At 39.0% G+C, this 22,137-nt stretch overlaps 1 protein-coding gene and 1 long non-coding RNA gene across 3 annotated transcripts in view; one reads left to right on the forward strand and one right to left on the reverse strand.

Annotated features, from left to right (window-relative positions):
• The window catches only part of LOC107663588 (cyclin-dependent kinase 16), a 48,698-nt gene extending 32,652 nt beyond the window's left edge, over nucleotides 1–16,046 (forward strand). Inside the window, exons 9-16 of one of the 2 annotated variants that reach the window (XM_016453818.1) lie at nucleotides 225–348; nucleotides 466–586; nucleotides 5,463–5,560; nucleotides 7,373–7,478; nucleotides 8,703–8,745; nucleotides 13,915–14,005; nucleotides 14,496–14,573; nucleotides 15,941–16,046. In XM_016453818.1, coding sequence (XP_016309304.1) covers nucleotides 225–348; nucleotides 466–586; nucleotides 5,463–5,560; nucleotides 7,373–7,478; nucleotides 8,703–8,745; nucleotides 13,915–14,005; nucleotides 14,496–14,573; nucleotides 15,941–16,032 — 753 coding nt within the window. In that variant the 3' untranslated portion in view covers nucleotides 16,033–16,046. The remainder of the gene's footprint in view (nucleotides 1–224; nucleotides 349–465; nucleotides 587–5,462; nucleotides 5,561–7,372; nucleotides 7,479–8,702; nucleotides 8,746–13,914; nucleotides 14,006–14,495; nucleotides 14,574–15,940) is intronic. The other variant, XM_016453820.1, reaches the window with a different exon arrangement.
• LOC107663589 (uncharacterized) overlaps nucleotides 11,987–22,137 on the reverse strand; it is a 15,582-nt gene continuing 5,431 nt past the window's right edge. Inside the window, exon 5 of the long non-coding RNA XR_001631358.1 lies at nucleotides 11,987–12,060. This is a non-coding gene — a long non-coding RNA (uncharacterized LOC107663589). The remainder of the gene's footprint in view (nucleotides 12,061–22,137) is intronic.

Here is a 22,137-nt window from a genome sequence, read left to right on the forward strand (position 1 = left end):
AAGAAACGAGAAAACGGAAAAAAAATATATCAAAGAGAGAACAAGCGGCTGCCATGTAGATAAAGGATCAACAAAAGCAAAGCCATATCATTTACATTAGCCTCTGTGTAGTCAAGTTAATTGTTAAATGCACATTATTAAAATATTTTGGAAGCATGGTTTACAACAGCGGTAAGCACCTGGTTCTGGAATGATTTTATGTACTCTTTGTTGCCACCTTATAGATTTTCCTGTTTCAGCTATTGCGAGGTCTAGCTTATTGCCATCGGCAGAAAGTTTTGCACAGAGACCTAAAACCTCAGAACCTTCTCATCAGTGACAGGGGAGAGCTCAAACTTGCTGACTTCGGTAGGCCCAATCGCTCACATACCCAAATACTTATCTCTTAATTAACAGAGAACATATTCACAAACTTACATTAATCGTACAGTGTGGAGTTTAATGGTTTGTTTGTGTCTACTGTAGGTCTTGCGCGTGCAAAGTCAGTGCCCACAAAGACATTCTCGAATGAAGTGGTCACTCTCTGGTACAGACCTCCTGATGTGCTGCTGGGGTCAACAGATTACTCCACCTCTCTTGACATCTGGTGAGATGCACATACACACTTACACGTTCAGGCCATCTCATAAACACTAGTCAAATGATGAACGTTTGTAGGAAACTTCATACCTTATTCTCAAGTTTGGATAAACTACCGTAATGTATTATTTACATGGTAGTTAATTAGCTCAAAGGGGAAATATGAATAAATAACTGGTTATTATCAATTATAAATAATTAGATCAGCTGCCAGAAATAATTACAAAACAGTAAAAATACACATAATGTCCCAGGGATATGCACGTTCATTCGTAGAAAGACTTGTGTCTGTGAATTTAATGGCAAGTAATGGTTTGCTTGTTGGGTGAGGAGTGTTATGGATTATTTGTTAAATATAACAAATAATAATGTGTCTGATTGGTCCAGCCGTTACAATATATAATGAATTTCCAGTGCATTTCTAGTGATCATCGTGAAAATTATGGATTTAAAAGCCAGTGAGCTAATATCAGCATGCAGTGTATATTACTGTGTATTATATACTGATCACAATGATTATATTCAAAGGTCACACAAATATAGTTTCAGTGACAAATGGAGCTCAGTTCAGGCAGATCACGGCGTGACAGCCAGCATCAGCTGATGCACAGCTGATTGTAATTTGTGATTTCCCACTACAATTAAATAAGATATATAAGTTCATCCATACTGACACTTGCCTTAGTCTGTCGCAAAGACATGTGCTTAATCAGCTTTGGTTCTGTCATACAGAAACGCACTAAAACAGCTCGCGTTCCGTCATGCATTAAATCAACTTTCAGTTTCGTTGAACAGAAAATGCGTTAAATCAGCCTTGGGTTCTAGCTGTTGCACAGAACACGTTGTCAGCTTTTGTTTTCCGTTGCACAGAAATGCGCTAGTCTGTCTCACAGACAAACGTTAATTCAGCCTTCAGTTATGTTGCACAAACACATGTTAGTCAGCTTTCAGTTCTGACGGACAGACGCATTAAGACAGCTTTCAGTCAGCTTTCAGACACGTGTTAAGTCAGCTTTGAGTCTGTCACACAGACACTCGCTTCTAGTTCGGTGGCAGACGCTGCTCTCCCTGATTGATCTTAAAATTGAACATACTACGTCATTGTGTTGGTTTCAGGTTTGTTTGTGGACAGCTCAGAATCTGAACCCTTCAGAGCAAAGCCTGCCGCCAAAATAATGTTCAGGACCTCTACAGTAATCTTAATCAAACAGAGTGGTCCTGACTGAAATACATTAAACCAGTGGTTCTCAGACTTTTCAGACAAAGCACCTTGTCCAAGTCACTGCCATACAAAAGCCATAGAAAGTCCTCATGATCACTGTAACCAATATAGATTCATTAGTGTTTTGATCACAACATACTTCTAGAGAGACAGCTATAACAGGCAATGTTTTTATGTTTTTAAGCTTGGTTTATAAAATGTGCAGGTTTTTTGGCACCAAAAAATGTCCAATATTTGTAAAAATTATAATTTTCCATGCCCATTTTCACTCTCTCTAAAAACAAACAAACAAACATTCAATTTCAAGGGGCATTACTTCTTGCAGAAATAACTTCATCACACCATATCCACATTCTCCTTTACAGCATGTTGTGTGTTTTCATACTCGAGATGGCAAGCGCTGTGATAGAGCCGTATATGTTTGAGCCCAAGAAAGAAGAAATTAAACCAATGCAACCACAATGATAATGTGTTAAGGGCCATGTTGAGGAGATTCTCCTGATTTCAAATCCAGGCATTTCAGAAGGGTAGAAAATAATCATTCATATTTTAAACTGGGTAGTTAGATTTGAGTTCTGAAACTTGCAGTATGTTGTTATTGTAGAGTAGTCTCTTATGTGTAAATATATAGGACTTTTTGATTCTCCATTTTATGACCCCTTTAATAAAAACAAATAAAATCATGTAATCGATAGCTGTAAAGTAAGTGAATTAGGCAATCTTGCTTAAACGAAGGGTTCCAAAAATGAGTACACTCTTAATTCAATTCAACAAACATTTTCCTCCATAACTTTAGGTATACTATTCTGACCCTTCTTTGCACTGCGTGCACAAGTTCACAACAAATTAACACATCTATCCTGATTAACTCCTTAAATAGCCTGATCTTTAATGGGGAGTGTTGCTCAAGACAGGTGCTCAAGTGTGTTAAGGTCGGGTGAAATATTTGTCCATAAAAGCTTTTACACTTTGGGAGAATGTAACCCAACAATGCAGGGAATGAGGAGAAGGTAGCACAATTCCCTCACACCTTCAGCATTCACACTGAACTTCACTGTGGCAGCCAAGCACTTCTCGCTGTACTTCTCCTCATGCAACCCCATAGCATTTTACATGCTGTTATACCCAAAATGATTTACTTGGTCTAATGAGACTAGAGTATTATTATGAGCCTTGGAAAAGGCTACAGTAACTGCAGTTTTGTTCTTTGGCCACATAAGTACGTCTTGTGTGGACAGCAACCATGCATTTCACTACTGCAGGTTACATCTTACTGTAAGACGAAATTCCCACACCTTTCATAGCTTTTCCAGCTCTGAGACTCATCACAAAACAATGTAGTCTTGGTTATTTCAGGAACCTTGTAACAAGGCCATTTTTGTATTACTTTTGCCACGATTTTCACACTCAAAACAATGATTTGGTATTCTTACGTTGTCCTACTTTGTACAAAGAAATAAGTCTCCCGACAGTTCCCTCTCACGTGATTCCATTGTTGTTAGAATTAAGTCTGAGAATGACTTAATAGTGTTCACTTTTAATCGTCAGGCAGTTACTCCTATTTAAATAGTTTGGTTCAACATACTCATGTTAATGTAAACTTGGACTTTGAAGGGGTCCTATTATGCTCTTTTACAAAGTCTTGATCTTGTTTTGGGGGTGTACTAGAACGTGCTCTCAAACTAGTTTGTTCGAAAAACACATTATTTTTCACATAATTTACATTACAATACTTTTCTCCCCAGCCTGGCACAAACGGCTCGATTAGTTCCGGCTTTGATGAAGGTCTGCCTTCCGAAAAAAAAACAAAATGTGTTGTGATTGGTTAGCTGTCCCAGTGCGTTGTGATTGGCGAACAGCTTAGACGGTGTTTCAGTACTGCCACCCCTTGCTCCGTCTTTCAACAAAAGCTTTTGGCGAATCCGGCACTGTACTCGCTCGTGTTGTGGAAGCTGTCCTCAGTAAAATGCGAAGCACACAATAGCAAATTGGGGTTATAATGCTCAGGAACAGAGTTAAAAAATAAATTGCAACCACTGTTTCCTGACATCATCCGCTTTCGGAAGCCCAAACAAAGACGTTTGGGCACGGAGGTGAAAAAAACAGCGTTTCAGGCGGTCGTGCACCGGACGAGAAGCGCAGCTTCGCATCTTTAAAATTCAAACACATTATTTTCTATGAGTGTAGGCACACCGGCGGCGTCTGTCCGCAGCACCCAGCTACGTCATGTTATACTTGTAAGAATTGTTCTAGACATGCCGAAAATTTGATGCTACAGCACAGCAGCTCTTCTTCTTGGTTTTTTAAAAAAGTGAAAAAGCATAATAGGACCCCTTTAAATTCAGCTTTACTGTTGGGATGGTATGATGTATGATGTGCAGGTGATGAGCAGTGCCTGGTTTCCTCCAGACAGTATATGACACTTAGAACTGAGGTTCATCAGACCAGATAATCTTGTTTCTCACAGTCTGAGAGTCAGGGGGATATCCTGGCTGTGTTGATTGGCTGGCGGTCTGTTTGATGGTGACATCTCTGGGAAACCACCCGTGTGATGAATGAAGTGATGAAGTTGCCAGATGAAGCCTTGCGTGCCGGTTGCTGAGTTATGTGCTGATGCACAGCAAAGTGCTTCACAGTGTCTTGAAGACTTGCTGGAGACAAAGACTTGGCAGAGTCAATCTTCAGCTAAGTTTAATGAAATATCAGATAGAACAGCGACTTGAAGGTCACAACTTTTTTTTTTTTGGCAAGAGTGCTTAGTGATTGAGCAGCAGTCTCCCCTAGATCTGTTCCTCAACACAATCCTGTCTCTGAGCTCTGCAGGCAGTTCCTTTGACCTCATGGCTTGGTTTTTGCTCTGAGTTTGCCACAGATTTGCTAACTTTTTTCAATTATAAGTATACTACTATTTGAATAGTGAAGTAGGTACTGTACCATCATGCCATGTGCACAGTAACTGCCAAGTACTTGTGGCAAAGTGGGACACCAACAGGCCACACACATAACAAACTAACACAGGTAATGTAGTCTAGGGGTTCCCAATCCTGTTCCTGGAGATCTACCTTCCTACAAAGTTCGACTCCAACCTCCAGGAACAGGATTGGGCATCCCTGCTTTAGACAAATGTTCTCAGTCCATTCTGTTGGTTAGGCCGGATTTACTATATGAGCATTTGGGCATTTGCCCTTCTCCTGGATAGTTACCTTCCTCCAGAGTCAGACTTCAGTTTCAACCCTGCCTCATCACACCTGCCTGTAAATGTCAAGTAACCCTGAACACCTTTGATTAGCTGGTTCAGGAGTGTTTGATTGAAGGTGCAGCTGAACTCTGCTGGTTGGTAATGCTCCAGGAGCAGGGCTGGAGACCCCCGAGAAAACCCAAAATTGTGTGCATGAGTGTTGCATGTAAATTAAGCCTACTAGGAAAGAACTGTGTTCAGGTGTGCCAGACTGAATGTAACTCTGATGAATATTTAAGCTCTTCAGCTCATTCCTTGCTACAAAGAGTTTTGCTGGCATTGGTTAATCTGGAGAACATGTCTGCTCTTCTGAAAATCAGAGACCCTGCCCACTCGTTTTTCGGCCTGGATTGTGCCTTTTATACATTTCTTAAAAAGACACTTCATTCTTTCTTTCTCTCTGCTTTGTTTTTATTGATATAGGGGTGTAGGTTGTATATTCTACGAAATGATCACAGGACGTCCCCTTTTCCCTGGCTCAACAGTGAAGGATGAACTTCATCTTATATTTCGTATACTGGGTAAGAGCTCTGGCGTATGCACTTAATAAGCTTTTAGTTTTCAGCTCATTTGTCCCAATAGTACTAGTGGTTTTGATGCAAAGAGTTTGCTTTCTAACTGTTACTGATTCACAGCAAAACTGTTTGATTGTTTTTTGATTTGTTCCTGTTTTATTTGTTTTTTACAGTCTATTACTACATACATCCACAATGATTTAAAAAAATAAAACATTTATTTAGCCTTTTTTGTTTATTGTTGGCTTTTCATGTTACAAACAGTTTTTCCATGTTTGCATATTATAAGCCAATTTGGACTTTTCAAAAAGTGGACCTACTTTAGATATCTTTAACAAATATATGAGCAATATCACACTCGTAGAAGTGAGACATGGCTGTATATCGGTGTAGCGAATCAGCTCATGGGGAAATATGAATAATTAATCATAACTAGTTATAATTAATTATAAATATTTAGATCCGCTGTAGATATTTACTTGACCTCTCAGGGTCAACTGTCTGTCAATTCTAAGAACGTTAATTTCCTGATTAAGAAACAACAATGGAGTGTCTTTAAAAGCCCTCTTTTGTGCCGAACTATTTCCTTCCGTCACAGATTTAAATCTAAAGTTGATAGTTTAACAGCTGAGCCCCAGTCTCGGTTACTAATTCCAAAACGTCACTTTAGAGCTAGTAACGAAGGAATGTTGAGTTGCTTCATTGAAAGCTTATTGTATTACTGTAGTAAAAGCAGTGTATTATGTGGAGTCGAGTATTATGAGAGAGACTGACTGAGCGAGTGTGTTTACCTGCATCTGATACAGCATTCATTCTTCAGCTCAATCTCATATTCACAATAAAAAATTAGCTTGATTGTCCACTGAGGAAAGCGATAGGCTATCTTTGTCGTACTGTCCTCTCATGTTTAACCACTATAGAGACATCAGAGCCAGCGGTAAATTCAAGAAGATCTGGCTGAGTCGTGAGTGAGGCGCTCTCGGCGGGTGTAATGAGCGCTGAACGGCCGCTGGAACTCACGTCTCCGAAAACGCCAAAGCAAATTTTCAAACAGACATTATCTTTATTAACCTATCAGCCAATCAGATTCGAGATCCAGAAAGAACTGTTGTATAAAATTGATAAAACCCCCTATTCAAAACACTGTGCTAAAGGGGTAAGCAACATAAAAAGGACATGTGAAACCAGAATGCAGTTATTTTTCAGTATTTAGAACAGGGGTGTCCAGACCTGTCTCTGGAGGGACACTGTTCTGCAGAATTTAGCTCCAACCCTTATTAAATGATGCACCTGAACCAGCTAATCAAGCTCTTCAGACTCACTAGAGACATCCAGGAAAGTGTGTTGAAATCGGTTGACGCTACACTATGAAAGACATTGGCTCTCCAGGAGCAGGACACCCCTGATTTATTACAAATGTATAATACCAAACTCAAAAGAAAACACATATCAGGTCATTTATTTTTCAATCTGTAGTGTTTGGCCTGACTCAGACTCTATTATAATATTGTGTCTGTAATAAGTGTATTGTGTTTATTGTTACATGTTTATTTGTATATTTGTATGTTTTTGAACTTGTTTGCTTTTTAATGAATTACAGTAAAATATGCTCTACATAATGTCTTAGTAATGATACTGATGTCATAATTGAGTTGAAACATTTACATTTTCTGCAAGTGTAATAAGCCACAAGATCCCATTACAGTAGAATATGTTTTGCAAAGCCACAACTTTTTTATTTACATCTCTAGCTGGCTCTAATGTCTTGGAGTGTAGTTGAGAGTCTATTTTGATTATAATCTTGCATGTCATCTCCAGGTACTCCTACTGAGGAGTCTTGGCCAGGAATCAACACCAATGACAACTTCCTTTCACACAACTTCCCCCATTATGATGGGGAACCGCTGATCACTCACGCACCCAGGTGTGTGTATCTGTTGTTTCCTGTTCGTGTTTCTTTTAGTGTGATAATCCTTTCTGTTTGGCAACTGTTGTGATTATTGTATATTTATGTGGATGTGTAAATGAGCTTTATTGTTAAGTCCTAGATAACATGTGACTTTAGTAGGGATAAATTCCTAGCACCCTCAGCTGGACAAGGTGATACTGAGCAACAGTTAAGATCCATGTGCAGATTAGATTATTTAATTGGTAATCTTTCACGGTCCTTGTACTTTTGACCTGTTTCATATCCTATCTGAAATGGAATAACGAGAAATGGAAATATGTTTTCGTTTAGTTTAACAAACGGACAATGAGATTTCTGCTCTAATTTATTCAGGTTTGTGACACAAACACCTATGGATCTCATTAAAAGATGAGTGGGAAATGTTATGGGCATGTCATCATGGTAATGTTTATTGTTGACTTTTACGTCCAATCCTTATTTCCAATACAGTAGGCTAATAGAGTAAAACTTTTGCTTTTACTTAAAGAGATGGAGCTTTCGTCGTTGCATTTATCAATGGGACATGAAACACAGGGAGAAGACCTGCTACAAAAAGTGATTTCTCAAGTTTCGTACATCAAAGGCAAAGCTTTGCAGCAGCATATTTGTTTTAAATGCCACACGTGGTTAACAGCAAGTGGTGGTTTGCGTCGCGACAATCGCTTATTAAAGCGGGACTTGGCAGTGTCGTAACGACTCCTGTACTATCTGACAGAATTAAGGCTGGACCAACAAGATAAAAAGGGTGTTTCAGTGTGCGACATGTGCGAATGAAATATCAAAGCCATAAACCGATTTGTAAACCACAAATGAGAAATCGAGCCGAAATCTCATTTTCCATTTGATAAACTAAACCAAAAATGAAAACACAAAGCCATCTTTCCATTTCTCATTATTCCATTTCCGAAAGGATATCAAATGGGTAAAAAGTACACGGACCTTTTACACACAGAAAACAGTTTGACTAGAGAGACAAGTGAATAGCAAAGGGAAAAAGGAAAATGAGAAAAGGAATGGTGCCAAATTACTCTATTTTACTATTAGTAGTTTTTTTTTTGCTGTAATGAAAATACAATGCAAGTGATTCAATCATAAATGTTAAATCAGTTGAGAATTCAGGTGATATTACTACTAAAATTTGTTAACATTGAGACTGGAAAGCTACAGCTATAATATGTTTTGTGCGATTTTGTTCTACAGGATCACCAATGACGGTCATGATCTACTATGCCAGTTATTACAGGTAAAGTATGCATTTGATTTTGCCCTTGCAAAGAAATGCCTGAGACGTCAAAAAGTTTTTGATTGATATCTACTTTAATGATTTACATTTTAGTGTGTTCATTATTATGAAAGATGCTCGAGTACTTAATAAATTGAGCCATCTGTCCATATTAAATTCTTACAGTCAGTCAAGACTAATAAAGGAAATTCAGGATTATTATCTGTGCTGTCATTAATACAAAGTTCATCTGAGTACGTTCAGTTTAATGTTCTGTTTTGGTTTAGATTTGTGTTCCCAGTTCCTGTGTTTATTTCCCGTCTTCCTTATGCCGAGTTCACACTGCACGATATTAGCCCGATTTTTCACTCGCCGACAGGTTTTGTGAAATCGGCGACAAATGCCCGACATCGGAGGCAAATCGGTGCTCGTTCACGCGAGTGACAATCACGCAGTGTGAATTATCAAAGACGCGATCTGAGGGAATCGCCGAGACGTCGCCGATGCCCGCAAAATATTTGGCATGCTAAATATCTGGAGCTGTCTGCGATTCACAATCACACTGTGTGCACTGATTTCTGACTGAAAACTACATCGGCGATGACCTACAGCCAATGAGAGAGTGGCGCCAAATACGCATAAAACTAGTGTGCCATGAAGTAATGTAATGCGTGTTGTAAAGATCGCGAGTAAAAACTACAGAAGAAGAAAAGCTTACAGCTGCATGAGTCGTGACTGTCACGTTAGCCTGATGGGACCAAACTCACTTTGTGATTTTAAAACGTAAGACAGTATCCAGATTTGAAGACTACAATATTTTTAAAAGTGATTGTTGGTACATTTTTACCAGTTTTTACCATACTTTCAAAACAAAAATTAAAATAGGAAAAATATGCAATATGAAAATAATTGAAGACAAAATGTGTTTTACTGAGAAAAAACAAGATTTGGTTTTTAAAAAGACTTTTTCCAAAAGGTACATCTGGAAAAAGGGGGGTCGTCTTATAATCAGGGTCATCTTATATTCGGGCCAATACGGTATATACTCCCCGTTTAGTTTGTTGTCAGTTCTTACGTCAATTTCAATTGGTTGTTCTGTTCTTGTGTCTTTATCCTCAGTAGGATTGATTTGAATTAATGTGAGTTATTGTTAAACTGCTGTTTCACTGCTGCAACTAGATCCTGCTCAAACTCATCCATTGTCAGACCCTAAATATGGATCTAGCAGCAGTTTTTCTTGGACTAGAAACTATCCTGTGTTCCATTATTCAAGATGGCCGGGAAATTGAGGAGACCATGGAGGAGTATTTGGAATATTGCCGCCAGACCTTGTGGGATGACTTTTACTCTGTTGGACTGTTTTTGGAGAGAGCTGGATGGGAACATTGGCAAATGGATGCCAGCAGAAGATTCCAGCAGGTCCCTGGCTAAGTATCTGGAGATTGTGCTTTGGCTGTGTGGTTCACAATTTACCGTCGGTGAGGTGGAGGACAACATGACAGCACAGCTATAGCCCACTCCCACCTTCTTGACATCATCTACCCAGAGTCAGAGCCATTACCTACCACAGACCCAGAACCAGAGCCCACCACAGACACTGAGCCAGAGCCTATGCCTGCCATGGACCCTGTGGTAGAGCCATTTTCTGACCCGGAGCCCGAGGCTTCTGCAGTCTAAACAGATGTGTGAGCAGGTCCCCATGACCATCCCAGAGGAACTTTTGGTGGAATTGACTTGAGTGACACAGAGCCAGTTCCTGTCCTTGTTTCTACCCTTGAGCAATCTCCTTCCTTGCCGATCCCCTCCAGCTGTTTAGATACTCCATTTAAATACTCTATTTAGATACTCTTTTTAGGTTCCACCCAGCCCTGAATCTCCTGCTCCACTGGTTTCACACAGCCCTGAATCCCCTGTCAGCCATTTCCAAGTCTCCTTCAGCAACATTGTTCTCGTCCAGCCTCCTTCTCTCTCCTCCTCTTTAAATTAAAGGCAGTTTTTCAGCCCCGTCTCCGCTGGCTCCCCTCAGCCAGATTACCGCCTAGGTGTGTCAATCCCCTGGCTTCACCTCGAGCCTCTGAGCCCTAGACTCCCCTAGACGCCCTGTCGACCCATTGGATCCCTTCGTATCCACCATGGCCCATCATCCCTCAAGCTACACCAGGCTCCCTTGTTTCTCCACCCCTTTGGCTCCCCCTGGCTCTGCCACAGTCTGCCGAGTGCCAGCACCACATGATTACAATGGTCTGTCTCATTCTGGGAGTATTTGAGGATATCATTAATGTACACTTATGATGAAATGGCTTTCTATTGAAGGTGGCTTTCTCCCACCTTCAATACCACGACTGAGGTGCCCTTGAGCAAGGCACCGAACCCCCAACTGCTCCCCGGGCGCCGCAGCATAAATGGCTGCCCACTGCTCCGGGTGTGTGTTCACGGTGTGTGTGTGTTCACTGCTGTGTGTGTGCACTTTGGATGGGTAAATGCAGAGCACTAATTCCGAGTATGGGTCACCATACTTGGCCACATGTCACGTCACTCACTTGAAATGTTGTAGGTACTCCCAGAACACCTCATTAATGAAACTCTGGAATACAGAGAGAGCATTGGCCAGGCCATATGACATGACCCGATATTTGTAGTAGCTAGTGGGTGTGTGAGAATTGTTTGTGGAACATAGGAGTAGAAAACTTGGTAGGTGGAGGCCACAGTGGTGGAGGTGGATCGGGAGCGTGGTGGCACAGAAGGTCGATTAGAGGTGGAGCTTGCAGCAGAGATGAAGCTATGCTGCCGTGTTCTGGATCATCTGCTGAGACTTAGTTGCACTGGTTGGAAGGCCCACCAGTAGAGCATTGCAGTAGTCCAATCTTGAACTACAAGAGATTGGACAAGTAGCTGTGCTGCGTATTCTAACAGGAAGAGTCTGATTTTCCTAATGTTGTACGAGCGTGTACCTACACTGCCTGTGAAGTAGGACTGAAGCCACCAAAGTACCGTACCTGTGATCCCCAAGTCAGAAAGAGTGGACAGGAGGATATGTCAAAGGCTGCAGGTCAAGCAGAATAAGAACATATGATTTGGAGTGTTCAATCAGCTCTCTGATTTTCTGTCACGGAAAAAAGGACAGAAAGAAGAGAAGTGTTGGAGAGAATTTTGACTTGTCAGGATCTGATTCGTAATTGGATGAGTGAAGCCCCCTTTGTGCTGGTTAGAGCACAATAATATATAAGGATGAGGGGACAGGTGATCAGGTTTAGGTGATGTATTGATAGGAGGTAAGCCACAGAGGTACAGGTATTTCACAGGTGGGTATTAATTACAGGCAGTAGAGGCATTAGTCTGGAACACAAGAAATACAATAAAGGTTAATCAATAACTAGGCATATACAACAATAAACATCCATTGGTACATAAAGGCAGCCAAAGCAAGCTAAATCCTCATCAGTAAATTTTTTCCATGAAATATACAATCCAAGAAAAGAAAATAAGGTATCACATTGTACATTATAAGCCATTAGCGATCATCTAACATGATAAACATCACTCCATATATGGATAGAATCCAGGCACATCAAAGTTATCGCTCGTTTGGCATAAACAGCTTGAAATATCTAAATCACATCACAGAGGTATCGTTGAAAATCAAAACAGTGATATACATCTCAATAAAGAATAAATAATTTGTATATGGAACAGCCTCATTTGGGCTGATTTCAACTAACAAAAACAACGTCTGCGGGAATGTCTAGACATGTGCGTGTGACGCTGTTATAAATAACTCAATACCGATCTCGATAAACACAATAATAAAGAAAACAGACTTACTTGTAGGTCAATGACTAACACCTCAAGGTAACTTTTGCAGCAAATATGACAGGAATGAATGACCTTTCAGTGATCAGCAGAATACAGAGTTCAGCAGGCATCAGCGGCTTAACTCACGAGACTGCTCAGCCAGAAGGTGACGTACGGTGTCAGAATAAAAGCCCTCTCTTAAAGGAGCCTTTACAACAAGAAGAGTTGAATGTGTGTGGGTGGAGGATGTAAAGAACTGGTTGCTGATGGTTGCCAGCTTATCAGTGAAGAAGCTGGCAAAGTCATCAGAATTCGGAGAAGAAGTGGGAGGAGGTGGACAGATAAGAGAGGAGAAAGTTGTGAATAATTTCAGGGTGTCTAAGGCATTGCTGATTTTGTTTATCTTCGCAGCAGAATCATTAGAGAAGAAAGAGGACAGGAGATAATGGTATTTGCTCAGGTCCGCAGGGTCTTGTTGTGTTGCTTCATCTCTTCTCAGCAGCTCTGAGCTTAGTTTGAGAGCAGAGATGAGGGATGGGACACAGAGACCACAGGGGAAAAGTTCTGCTATACTGCCAGACAGTGTCTAGGATTGTTGTAGTCCAGGGGTTTTTCAAACCTGTCCTGGAGGACCCTCAGGACTGCATATTTTGTATGTCTCACTTGTCAGGCACACCCAATTCAGGTCTTGCAGTCTCTACTAATGAGCTGGTGAGTTGAATCTGGTGTGAGTTGTGGGAGACATAAAAAATGTGCAGGGCTGGAGGGCCTCCAGGACAGGTTTGAAAACTCCTGTTGTAGTCTTTGTTGTGTTTGTCTTCCATTGTTTTGACTATCTCTGGTGGTGAAACAGAATGCTGGTTACTGGTCTTCTGTCATTCATAGAACCAAGGTTACACCAGTAACCAGCGTTTTGTTGTGTTCAAAACATTTTGATGTCATCCTCTTAAGGTTCTGTCAGAAAGATTACCATTATTTTTAGTGTGAAAATATTACAGAACAGTGGGTTTAAACTGAAAAGGGTTTTCACAGTGATACAACAGATGTAGTTGGCAATGCAGCAAAGTGGAATAGAACTCAGCTTTATGCAAATGGGGGTGCAGGCAGTGATCTCTTACTTGATAACACTGGATACAGCATTGCACACTAAACAGAATGAAATCTATCAAATAATAATACCAAGTGCGGTATCTTCTTAATTAAATCATTATGCATGGCGAAAGTGTTCACTGCTGTGTGTGTGCACTTAGGATGGGTTAAATGCAGAGCACTAATTCCTAGTATGGGTAACCATACTTGGCCACATGTCACGTCACTTCACTTCACTTCATTTAGCTTGTAGTTACCTACTGCTCAACACTGCTTAGATGTATGTTTTTTTTGTTTTTTGTTTTTTAGTGTGAAGCACGGCAGCGTATTTGTGCAGAAGTGGCTCTCCGGCACATTTATTTCAGAGACCTGGGAGAAAAAGTGCAGGACCTGGCTGACAGTAAGTATTTCATACTAGTAATTTTATAGTCTTATAATATATTACATTTACATTTAGTCATTTAGCAGATGCTTTTATCCAAAGCGACTTACAAATGAGGACAATAAAAGCAGTCAAAGCTAACAAAAGAGCAACAATATACACTGAGCAAAATTATAAACGCAACACTTTTGTTTTTGCCCCCATTTTTCATGAGCTGAACTCAAAGATCTAAGACTTTTTCTATGTACACAAAAGGCCTATCGAGACCAAACGCGTTTTCAGCATGTCTCCACACAGATATATATATAGTATATATATAATATAATATAGTAGTCTTATATTATTATATTATAGTCTTATAAGCTAATTGTTGTAAGATGTGATGCTGTGTACATAAATTTGCATGGACAATCTTGAACAGAACAATTTCTACACATTTATAAAGTCATACATTCACAGCTGAAATGTCATGTCTGTATTAATAAAATGTTAAATTCTGTCACTCCAGCTACCTCCATCTTTTCTGTCAAGGAGATTCGACTTCAGATGGACCCAGGAAAACACTTTCCAGCTCAAAGAGAGTTGGGTGAGTTCAAATATTTACCTGGATTTTGAGTTCCTTGTACATGTTAAAAAAAAAAAAGCAGCAAGACGGTAACCCTATTTTATCTCTCCTCCAAAAAATCAGATGAGAAAGTAATTGATACTACAGAAGTAAAACAAAAGAAAAAATATTGCATTACAGTATTACGAAATATGACATCAAATAGTGTGTAAATCTTTCCGTTTATTAAAATAACGCACTAGCAGTGATTTATTGTTTACTGAGGATCTGTTGATTAATGTTTTGAAAAGTAGGTGATAATAAACAGCCAGCAGTAATAAATCAAATTACGCTTGCTACTGTAATATAGTCGTTTTTTTTAAACAAACAACAAATAATAAACTTGGCAGGCATGTCGAATCCTGCTACTGGAGGGCCACCTTCCTGCAGAGTGTAGCTTCAACCTAGAAGTTTTTGAGCAAGCAAACTGTGACAACTGTGGGTACAGCTCAACTGGGATATTTTATGCCGGGTTCACACACAGTTTTGTCAAAATAGCATGTGAAATATCTGGATTCGTCCACGACTTACAGTCCTGCGGTGTGAAATGTGTTTTGACTGGAAATGATATCAGCGATGACAAGTACAGGGGGAGGAGTAATGTGTGTAATGTGTGACTCTGTCACCGATCTGTCGTGTAGTGCACACAAATGCAACTACAGTCCATGTTACCCCAGACAGCTGTGCAGTGTGAGAAGGGCATTAGACGCTCAGTTTCATCTAAGTTTATTAGTGAAGAAAGAAAACCTTGTAAGTCTGTCACGGGCTCACCAGGCTCCCCCAGCACCATTGCACAATGCTCTCAATCTGTGAAAGAGATTAGTGTACAATTATTGAATTATTCATTAATGTATTTATTCATTCAATTTAAGTACTTTTGCTAACAATTTCAGTTCTAAGGTTATCAGTGATGCTGGACTGCAACTTTTAAGGCAACGTGGAGGCTTGTCTTGATCTGTTGAATCCATGATCACTGGTCTCTTTTATCCCATAGCTCTATCTAAGCCTGGAGATTCTCATCATAGTTTTATTAAACAAATATTAAACAATTATCTTTAAAGTCCAATAACATCTTCAGAGAAAATGAGATCATAGACTCTAACAGTAGAAAAATGACTGTAATTGAAACTGACACAGAGTTAGAGCTAAACTCTGCATGAAGGTGGCCCTCAAGAAACAGCAGGACTGGAGACCCCTGAGGTAAGCAGAAAGACAGTTAAATCTATTGAATAATTTTATATTATTAAGTTCATTATTTTGTTAATGATATCAGCAGTAATTTACTGGGACTCACATAGCAGTTTGTTAAAGTAATTTATTATTTTTTAATATGTCATTATATATTTCAGCGGTGGTCCATCGAATGGGATCTGCGCCACCTGAACATTTTCTCCCTGAAGGAGTAAATCGTCTTCTGCATCCTGCGCCCCTCTCTTCATAAATTTGCTCGTATAGTAACCATATCGTATAGTTATGCAACATATTTTGTTCTCTTTGTTTACAAGGTTTTCTGCAAGTATCTTTTCTTGTCTTATTTTATTTATTTATTTGCATTTTTTCCTCTGTATGTAAACATCTGTTTGAAATACAATGAAGTAGGGAAAATATGCATATGATGGGTATCAAGCACCAAAGATTTATTAGTTATTGTTTCTTAGGCAGCCCAAACAACCATAGGGTAAGAAGTTGCCAGTAATGGCACGGTCTCTTAATGTCATCAAATATAGTAATTGTCACTCAATATGTCCAGTGTTTTGCCTGGTTTCCCACTTTACAATGGCGCCGAGCCAAAATCAATGTACTTTCAGTATCAGCCATACTGGAGTGTTCACCATCTTGGATTTTACAGTAGCTAAATGTTTAGCCAAATTTGAGTTGCTTTTTCTTCTCCAAAAAATGTGTCCAGTGTTGTTTTGTTTTTTTTGACTCCCACATCTTACCACTGTGTTTGAAATGTATTATAACAATAAAATGGCCATGTCTGTACAAAACCAAACAGATTTTTATAATTCAGCAATCCCTTGGCAGTATTTGATGGTGAAGATGCCAAACAGGTAAAGAAGCTGCATCTTTCCAATACTTTCGAGTACTGATGTATAAGCTGGTATGCATCTTTGGAAACAAGCCATGAGGATGCCTTAGCAGTTTCACGGCTCCTTCTACAGTCAAAACATCAGCAGAGTGCTTCTCAAATGAAAGTCTGCGTCTTAGCAAGGATGCGATTCTGGGCCGCCATGTCAAGCACTGCCAAAGACCATCTCAATTTGAAGTATCCTTTGTTTTGTGTCCTTCATTTAGCATGTTTTGAAGGCCCTGAACTGGTCCAGTTTCATTATGTAATACAAGACAAAAAAAATTACTGAAGATGAAGGCATTATGCTTTGTTATAAATTAACTGCCCATGATGTAAACCAATGGGAAACAACCGATAGTTGACATTCACTGTAATGCATTCATAGAAAGTCAGTCAATATAAAGATGTTTAATGTATTTTCCAAAATTAATTTTAATAGTGTTTTGTGCTGTGGCTGCAGGGGTGGAAATCGCAATGATGCAGACATGTGGACTTGCTAGACCATCTCATTTTAGTGTTCAGTGCTGAGAAGGTGCCTAGAAAGCACCACTGGGATGCAGCCTTCTTGTTTGAGAAGCACCCAACATTTGGGTCTTCACACCATCACTTACAACAATGCCAATCATTTTAGAGGCTTCCATAAGCCTGTGGGTCAAATCCAAAATAAGCCAGTAGTTGTTTGCCATTATTACCACTTAGTTTAATGTTATGCAGTAATACTTATGTTAAGTGCTTTTTGATTGACTTTATCACTCTCTTCAGCTCAGGGGACAAAGAGTTTAGTTTTAACTCAGATCAGGGTTTATGTGATGATGTCACACTAGTGCACAACTACTGCTGAGATGACTATAGCAATGCAGATCACAGGAACTTGACATTTGACTCGACACCTGACGAAGAGCATGCAATCAATATAGAAGAGAGACTAACCAGATGGGCGTATCTGAAACGTGGTGTTCATTTATACGTGTAAATATGCTTAGGATTTGTTTCACTAATACACATTCATGTGTGCACATATGCATACTCTGGTATAAGGTATTGTAATTCATTTTTAAACTCGATCATAAAGTGTCAACGTAAGGCTGCGGAAGACAAATCAGAGTGTGTTAGTAGTAGTTCAAGCTAAGGTCTAGTCACCAAAAGTTGGGCGGTTCAGTGCCAGTAAGGAGTGATCCATGAGCCATCATCACCGAGTATGTTTACATGCACTTATCTGAGTGAATCCAGTCTGATTTTCATCTTTCGAAAGTAATATTGGTAACACTTTATTATAAGGTGTCCTTGTTACACGTGTTAATTACTTACTATTATAATGACAATTAATTATGCATAATTACATGCAAGTAGCCCTAAGCCAAACCCTAACCATATAGTAAGTACATGTAGTTAATTAATATTACTCTGTAATTACACTGTAACAAGGACACCTTAAAATAAAGTGTAACTAATATTTTTGAATATATGTAGGTTTTGCTATTCTGGTTAGATGCTTCTGTATTTCATTGGCTCTGTACTGTACTCTGCACAATGACAATAAAGTTGAATCTAATCTAATTACACAAAAATGTTGTGCTTTCATGCCAGGTGTGATCTGTTTGAAGCAGAATGCCTGACGTGCAGAGGTGGCATAAATCAGCTCAATTAACTAGAAATGTGTTACAATATGGTTCAAGGTTTGCTAAAAATGAATGCTTTCAGTATTATTTACTCATAAGGAACTACAATACTTAAAAACTTCTAAAAGTAGTTCTTTGTTTTACAGTCCTGTTCTGCATATACATACTTTACTATGCTATACTATCAATTTAGTATAGTAATTACAATAGCTGGGTACTAACCCTGAACCTGCACGTTAAGTCTGTGTAGTTACTAAATATGATCAAGCACTTTCCTGGTAAGTACACTATTAGTGCACATAATGCAAAACAAGGTACAACCAAAAATCTGTATGACGTCGAAATGATTAAAATAGTTAAATTCTTGATTGAACTACATTCTTTATAGCATCGGTTTCCTCCACTAAAGTCCTGCACATCAAATCTAAAATAAAAAGTCATTTAATTCTTATGCAAGCTGCTTATTAGATTCATAATCAACATGTCACTGAGTCAGTTGACTTGACCTCGAACCCAGCAGTAATATCCATCGCCTTCCAAGCAGAACCTAGTCTAAACGCCCTTCCTCCTTTACCTTGTAACTTTTCTTAGTTTTTCTGAGTTCATACTTTGTCTCTCCGCAGATTATACTTCCAGATCACCTACATGAAATGACTTTGTCATAAGAGAATAGATTTAATAATCTAAGACTTCATATTAGAAAATGTACAATGTAGAAGTATGTCCTCTTAAAACGTAATATATCAACATCTGTGAGTTTATCAGTGTCACAGCACAGATTTGTAAAAAAACAAAACAAAAAAAACTGGTTTGCATATTCAAACCAGCCAAGAGTCCAAGGAAGCATATTTGCATGGTTTCAGTGCTTCATGAGATAAAATCTTCAAAGCCACTATGACATCTGTGGTCTGTGCTCCATAATCCGTAAAACCATATTGTATTTTATCATAAGTACTCTCAACATTGAAAGGAGATTCGTGGGACGTGCAGGCCATTGTTATGTCAGCATGTTTCCGTCACTGCACCTCTCTCTTAACCCTGTGTGAGTGCACAGCCAACCACGTCCAAGTCAATTAGACTATTGATAGACTGTCAACTGATCAGTGGAAAATACTACTATTTGTTTTGACTGTGCCCATATGCAAAAATTCTGGTCAGAAAATTAGTTATTGATTTAATCTAATGCTACATGTGACTTCCCTTTTGTGCATTTTTTGAATGTTTTATTACTCAAAAGACAATGAAGGAAAATATATAATTAATTTATGTTCTTGTGGGCAAAATACTATATATACAAATATAGTGGTGCCAAGTCTTTCTTTCCTGTCTTTAACTCTTTCCCCGCCAGCATTTTTGAAAAAAGTTGCCAGCCACCGCCAGCGATTTCGATGATTTTCACTAAAATCTGATGGCCTCCAGTATATTTTGCTGTATGAATATTTGAATATGCAATACACCGAAATAAAGATCAGAGCTCTACTTTTATACAAAAAAAATTCTGTTTTATTCTAGCTTAAAGCATTCTTTTTTTATCAACACTTGCATAAAAAATTCATAATGTTGAGTAAAAAGGTGAGAAATTCACATTTTTTATCAAAAACTACATCTGGATAATATTCAGTACGATTATCAAAGCATAAATCCAGTAAATCGCTTCCATCAACACCTCCAAAGCTTGCACAGACATATACCACTTTCTGGATCAACATTTTACTCCGTAACATTATGCAGTTTTCATTTATATGCTGTCTATTGCTGATGATCGCATTATTTTTCATATGCATCTGTTTACATAAGAGATCGCTCGTTTCTCCGTCCTGTTCACGTGTGTTTTTGTTCGGGAGGTTTTGTACTCGTTCAGAAGATGCGTAATAGCACCCCCGAGTGTATAACAGTGGAAACACGGAAAACTCGTCTTGTGGCGGGGAATCGTTTTCTTGTAAAAGACGAGATAACTCGTCAATGGCGGGGAAAGAGTTAAGAATGATTTTGATGAGCTGTTAAAACTATCCAATACTCCCCAAATTCCAAAGCTCTAAAAAATGTTTTACTTTTCCAACATTTGTGACCTCATAAAGCTCTTTTTTCTCCATCTCTGTTGACATGTATAAATATATATGTATGTTTAGCTGTCACCCTGGTACTGATTTTGTTCTTTATTGAAATGAGAAGGTCATTTCTGAGTTGAATTATACACAAGTACACAGCAGAGGAACAAATCTTCAATGACTTTACACCCAACTGAACTACAGCACAACCAGAGCCGAGAATTCAATCTTTTCAAGACTTTGAAGAATGAGGAAGTCCATTCAAGGACTTCCTCGTACCACCTGCAGGGCAACCAACCCGCCAAGAGGTTTCACTGAATGCCTTTCTATTTACTGTATAGATAACATCCAGATGGAAGTGAAGAGACAAGCCAAGTAAGTATGAAGGTCCACATGTGACAGAAACCCACACGAAGGTTCACTTATAACACGTAAAGTCAGCCTACAGTTCAGTCACACCCGACAGTGATGTAACATGGAGCAAGAGACGGCAGGCGGAGAAGTGGATCTAGGTGCAGGATGTTTAATGAAAACAAAGTGAACAAAAAACAAGGAGCAAAGAAGAAAACCACTGGCAGGCAAACGAACAACCATTACATTCAACAACTGACAAAGCTGAAGGGAAACACAAGGGCTATGTAGGCTGTGTTTACACTTGGCATTAACATGCGATCACCGTGATCTGATCAAGCAGATCGGATCATCAGTCAATCAGGACACGGTACGTTTACACTTGTAACATCAAGTGACTTCTCTATCTGGATAACCGATCAGATCTCTCTTTCCCGCACAATATTTACATAAGTCTTACACCGGATGCAAGTGGCATGGTGCGACGCGACAAAATACTATACCAATTTGGAGTAGACGTCTAAGATGTTTAAACGGACAAACTATGGATGAAACCTGCTATGATTGCCCTACTTTTAAAGCATATATTTGATTTAAACAATAGATCTACATAATATTCACATAGGGGACATATTGTATTAGTATTTTATGCTTTAACTGTAGGGCTATTTAAACCTATAACATTTTACATAACATTTACCTATTTTATACGGTGGCCGAGAAGTGCTAAACAAATCACAATTCTGAAAACAAAATAACAAATTACAAACGCAAATGCAAGTCTAAAAAACAAAATAACAATTCAGAAAGCACAACAACAATTCAGAAAACATTATAACAAGTCAGAAAACACAGACAAATTCGAAAAAACAAAATAAGTCAGAAAACACAACGACAAATCCGAAAACAAATTAACAAGTCAGAAAACACAACGACAAATCAGACAAACCGAACAAGTCAGAAAACAACGACAAATCAGACAACCGGAAGAGGTAAGTATAGTTTGAGACAGCGCCATTGGTTTGGGATTACTCACCGCTGACTGGACGAGACATCTGTCAATCAACGTATACAGGAAGAACCAGCCGAAGAACAGCAGAGTCCTGGAAGAAAGTTCTTTGGCCCTTACTATGGAATAAAAAATGCGGAGTGTATTTATATTGTTAAAAGTGGCTGTAAAACATCAGCTCCAATGGCGCAGATGGATAAGTGTGTGTCATTGGCTTTTTGACACGATCGACCAGGGTTCGATCCCACCTTTTGCTGAACTTTTTTTCCCTCCCTTTTCAAATCTCGTATCACATTGTAAAGGCATTTATTTTCAATAAAAATTAAGGAAATAATCAAAAAGTTGAAAATAAAGTATCGGGTAGGGTTAGGAATCCGTGTATCATTCGATCATTCGTTTTTTGATTTAATATTGAAAGTAGAAAAATGAGAAAACGGCTCCTTTT

The sequence above is a fragment of the Sinocyclocheilus anshuiensis genome, unplaced genomic scaffold (genome assembly GCF_001515605.1).
Source record: "Sinocyclocheilus anshuiensis isolate Anshui unplaced genomic scaffold, SAMN03320099.WGS_v1.1 scaffold127, whole genome shotgun sequence".
In the NCBI taxonomy this organism is placed as follows: domain Eukaryota; kingdom Metazoa; phylum Chordata; class Actinopteri; order Cypriniformes; family Cyprinidae; genus Sinocyclocheilus; species Sinocyclocheilus anshuiensis.